The sequence below is a fragment of the Anopheles cruzii genome, unplaced genomic scaffold, assembly GCF_943734635.1.
Source record: "Anopheles cruzii unplaced genomic scaffold, idAnoCruzAS_RS32_06 scaffold04384_ctg1, whole genome shotgun sequence".
Taxonomy (NCBI): domain Eukaryota; kingdom Metazoa; phylum Arthropoda; class Insecta; order Diptera; family Culicidae; genus Anopheles; species Anopheles cruzii.
In genome coordinates this window covers 1-1,412 of record NW_026457969.1, presented here as the reverse complement: position 1 = coordinate 1,412, position 1,412 = coordinate 1, and the positions used below count along the sequence as shown (strand labels likewise).

At 43.3% G+C, this 1,412-nt stretch overlaps 1 protein-coding gene across 1 annotated transcript; it reads right to left on the bottom strand.

The window, feature by feature from the left end:
• Nucleotides 1-817: 817 nt before the first annotated feature.
• LOC128277179 (protein krueppel-like) lies at nt 818-1,406 on the bottom strand. The gene is made up of 3 exons (XM_053015621.1): nt 1,301-1,406; nt 1,194-1,230; nt 818-1,118 (listed from the first exon to the last, which is right to left on the bottom strand). The coding sequence occupies exons 1-3, from the start codon at nt 1,311-1,313 to the stop codon at nt 818-820; spliced, it is 351 nt and encodes a 116-aa protein (XP_052871581.1). The 5' UTR covers nt 1,314-1,406.
• Between the last annotated feature and the right edge of the window lie 6 nt (nt 1,407-1,412).

Below are 1,412 nucleotides of genomic sequence, written 5' to 3'. Positions count from 1 at the left end.
GTTTGCAGTAGAAATCAACAAACATGCGAATGTCAAACTGATTTTATAGTAGAGATTACGGATGCTATAATGTAGAAGTCTTCTTTGTATTCTTTTCCGTGTCTGCTAGTGTCCTTTCCTATAATGCTGTAGCTGTAGGGTAACTGTAAACCTATATTTAAAATATATTGACCAATTGTGGAAAAAATTGACTAAAAGTAGAACGAGTCATTTGACCTTAAGCAGTGAACGTACGTACAACGCACGAGGGTAGCGATAACAAAAGCAGTCCTCATGAGGCTACGACGATGAACCTGCGTCAGAGGGATCGCAGGCACCAGCCGATCGCAAGAGGAGTGTACCGCTGAAGGACACCAACCAGATGCCAGTCCATACTAGCGATGGTCCTGCCGTGTTATTCCGTACGTTGTCAGCTGAGTCCACAGGAAAAATGGACGCGAAGACTTCCAGTTGTCGCTTTACACCATCCACTGACTTTACCTGGTGCCCTGAGACCCCGTAGTACACGGAGCACGTCATGTTCTATTACCCACGGTTCCATCGAGAAAGGAACCGTCGAGGGATCCTCAATCACGACGGATAACCTGAAGAGCGAGATGTAGTGGAACCTGGAGAGCTGGGAGTCCTTCTCCTGCATGCCTGCTGCAGCTCCAAGAGGCATGTCGAGGGGATCAACGGTGGTCGACAAAAACCGTGGCGGGCGAAGGAAGATGTGGCGGCATTTACAGGTTTTCCTGTATCGGGAACTTTTTTTAAATAATAAGTACATGCTATTCAGTATCAAAGCGACTCATTAATCTGGTGTTGTGATTGATTTTTATTTGGGGTATCGTAAGCTTAACAGATAATTAAGTGCAAACCGAAAATCACCTTCTGTTGGGAGCATCGATGGAGAAGCTCCCTGGAAGTGTTCTTCGCAATGATCACGTAGCTCTGACTTCAGCTTGAAAGACGCCTTACAGCGATAACAAGGATAAATTTTGTCACCGATATGCTTGCTTAGATGCTCCTTTAAATCGCTAAAATTGCTATATTTACGATCGCAAAAATAACATTGATGCGGTTTTTCGCCAGTGTGAGTGTTCATGTGAACCCGAAGCTGTCTAGCATAGCTGCACCTGGAACAAGTAATAGTTCGTCGATAAAACCAGTCAAATTCTAAATGGAATAATGTGATTGTTAAGATTCATTACCTCAGGTCGCAAACGGTACATTTGAATGGACGTTCTTCTGAAATGCAAAGTAGAGAAGCGTTATTGATAAGTGAGTGAGAGCATTTCATAAGTTTGCTTGATCTTACTTTCGTGAACCATTCGGTGATGCAATTGCAATTTTTCTTTCGATGACAATTGCTTTCCACAAGACTCACAACAATATAGTTTATATTTCGTATGCCTTGCCTCGTGAGTTTT

What these genes read in the sequence shown, in the direction of transcription:
- LOC128277179 (XM_053015621.1), bottom strand. An exon ending in TGTACCGTTTGCGACCTGAG is followed by an intron (nt 1,119 to 1,193) that starts GTAATGAATCTT and finishes TACTTGTTCCAG; the next exon opens with GTGCAGCTATGCTAGACAGC.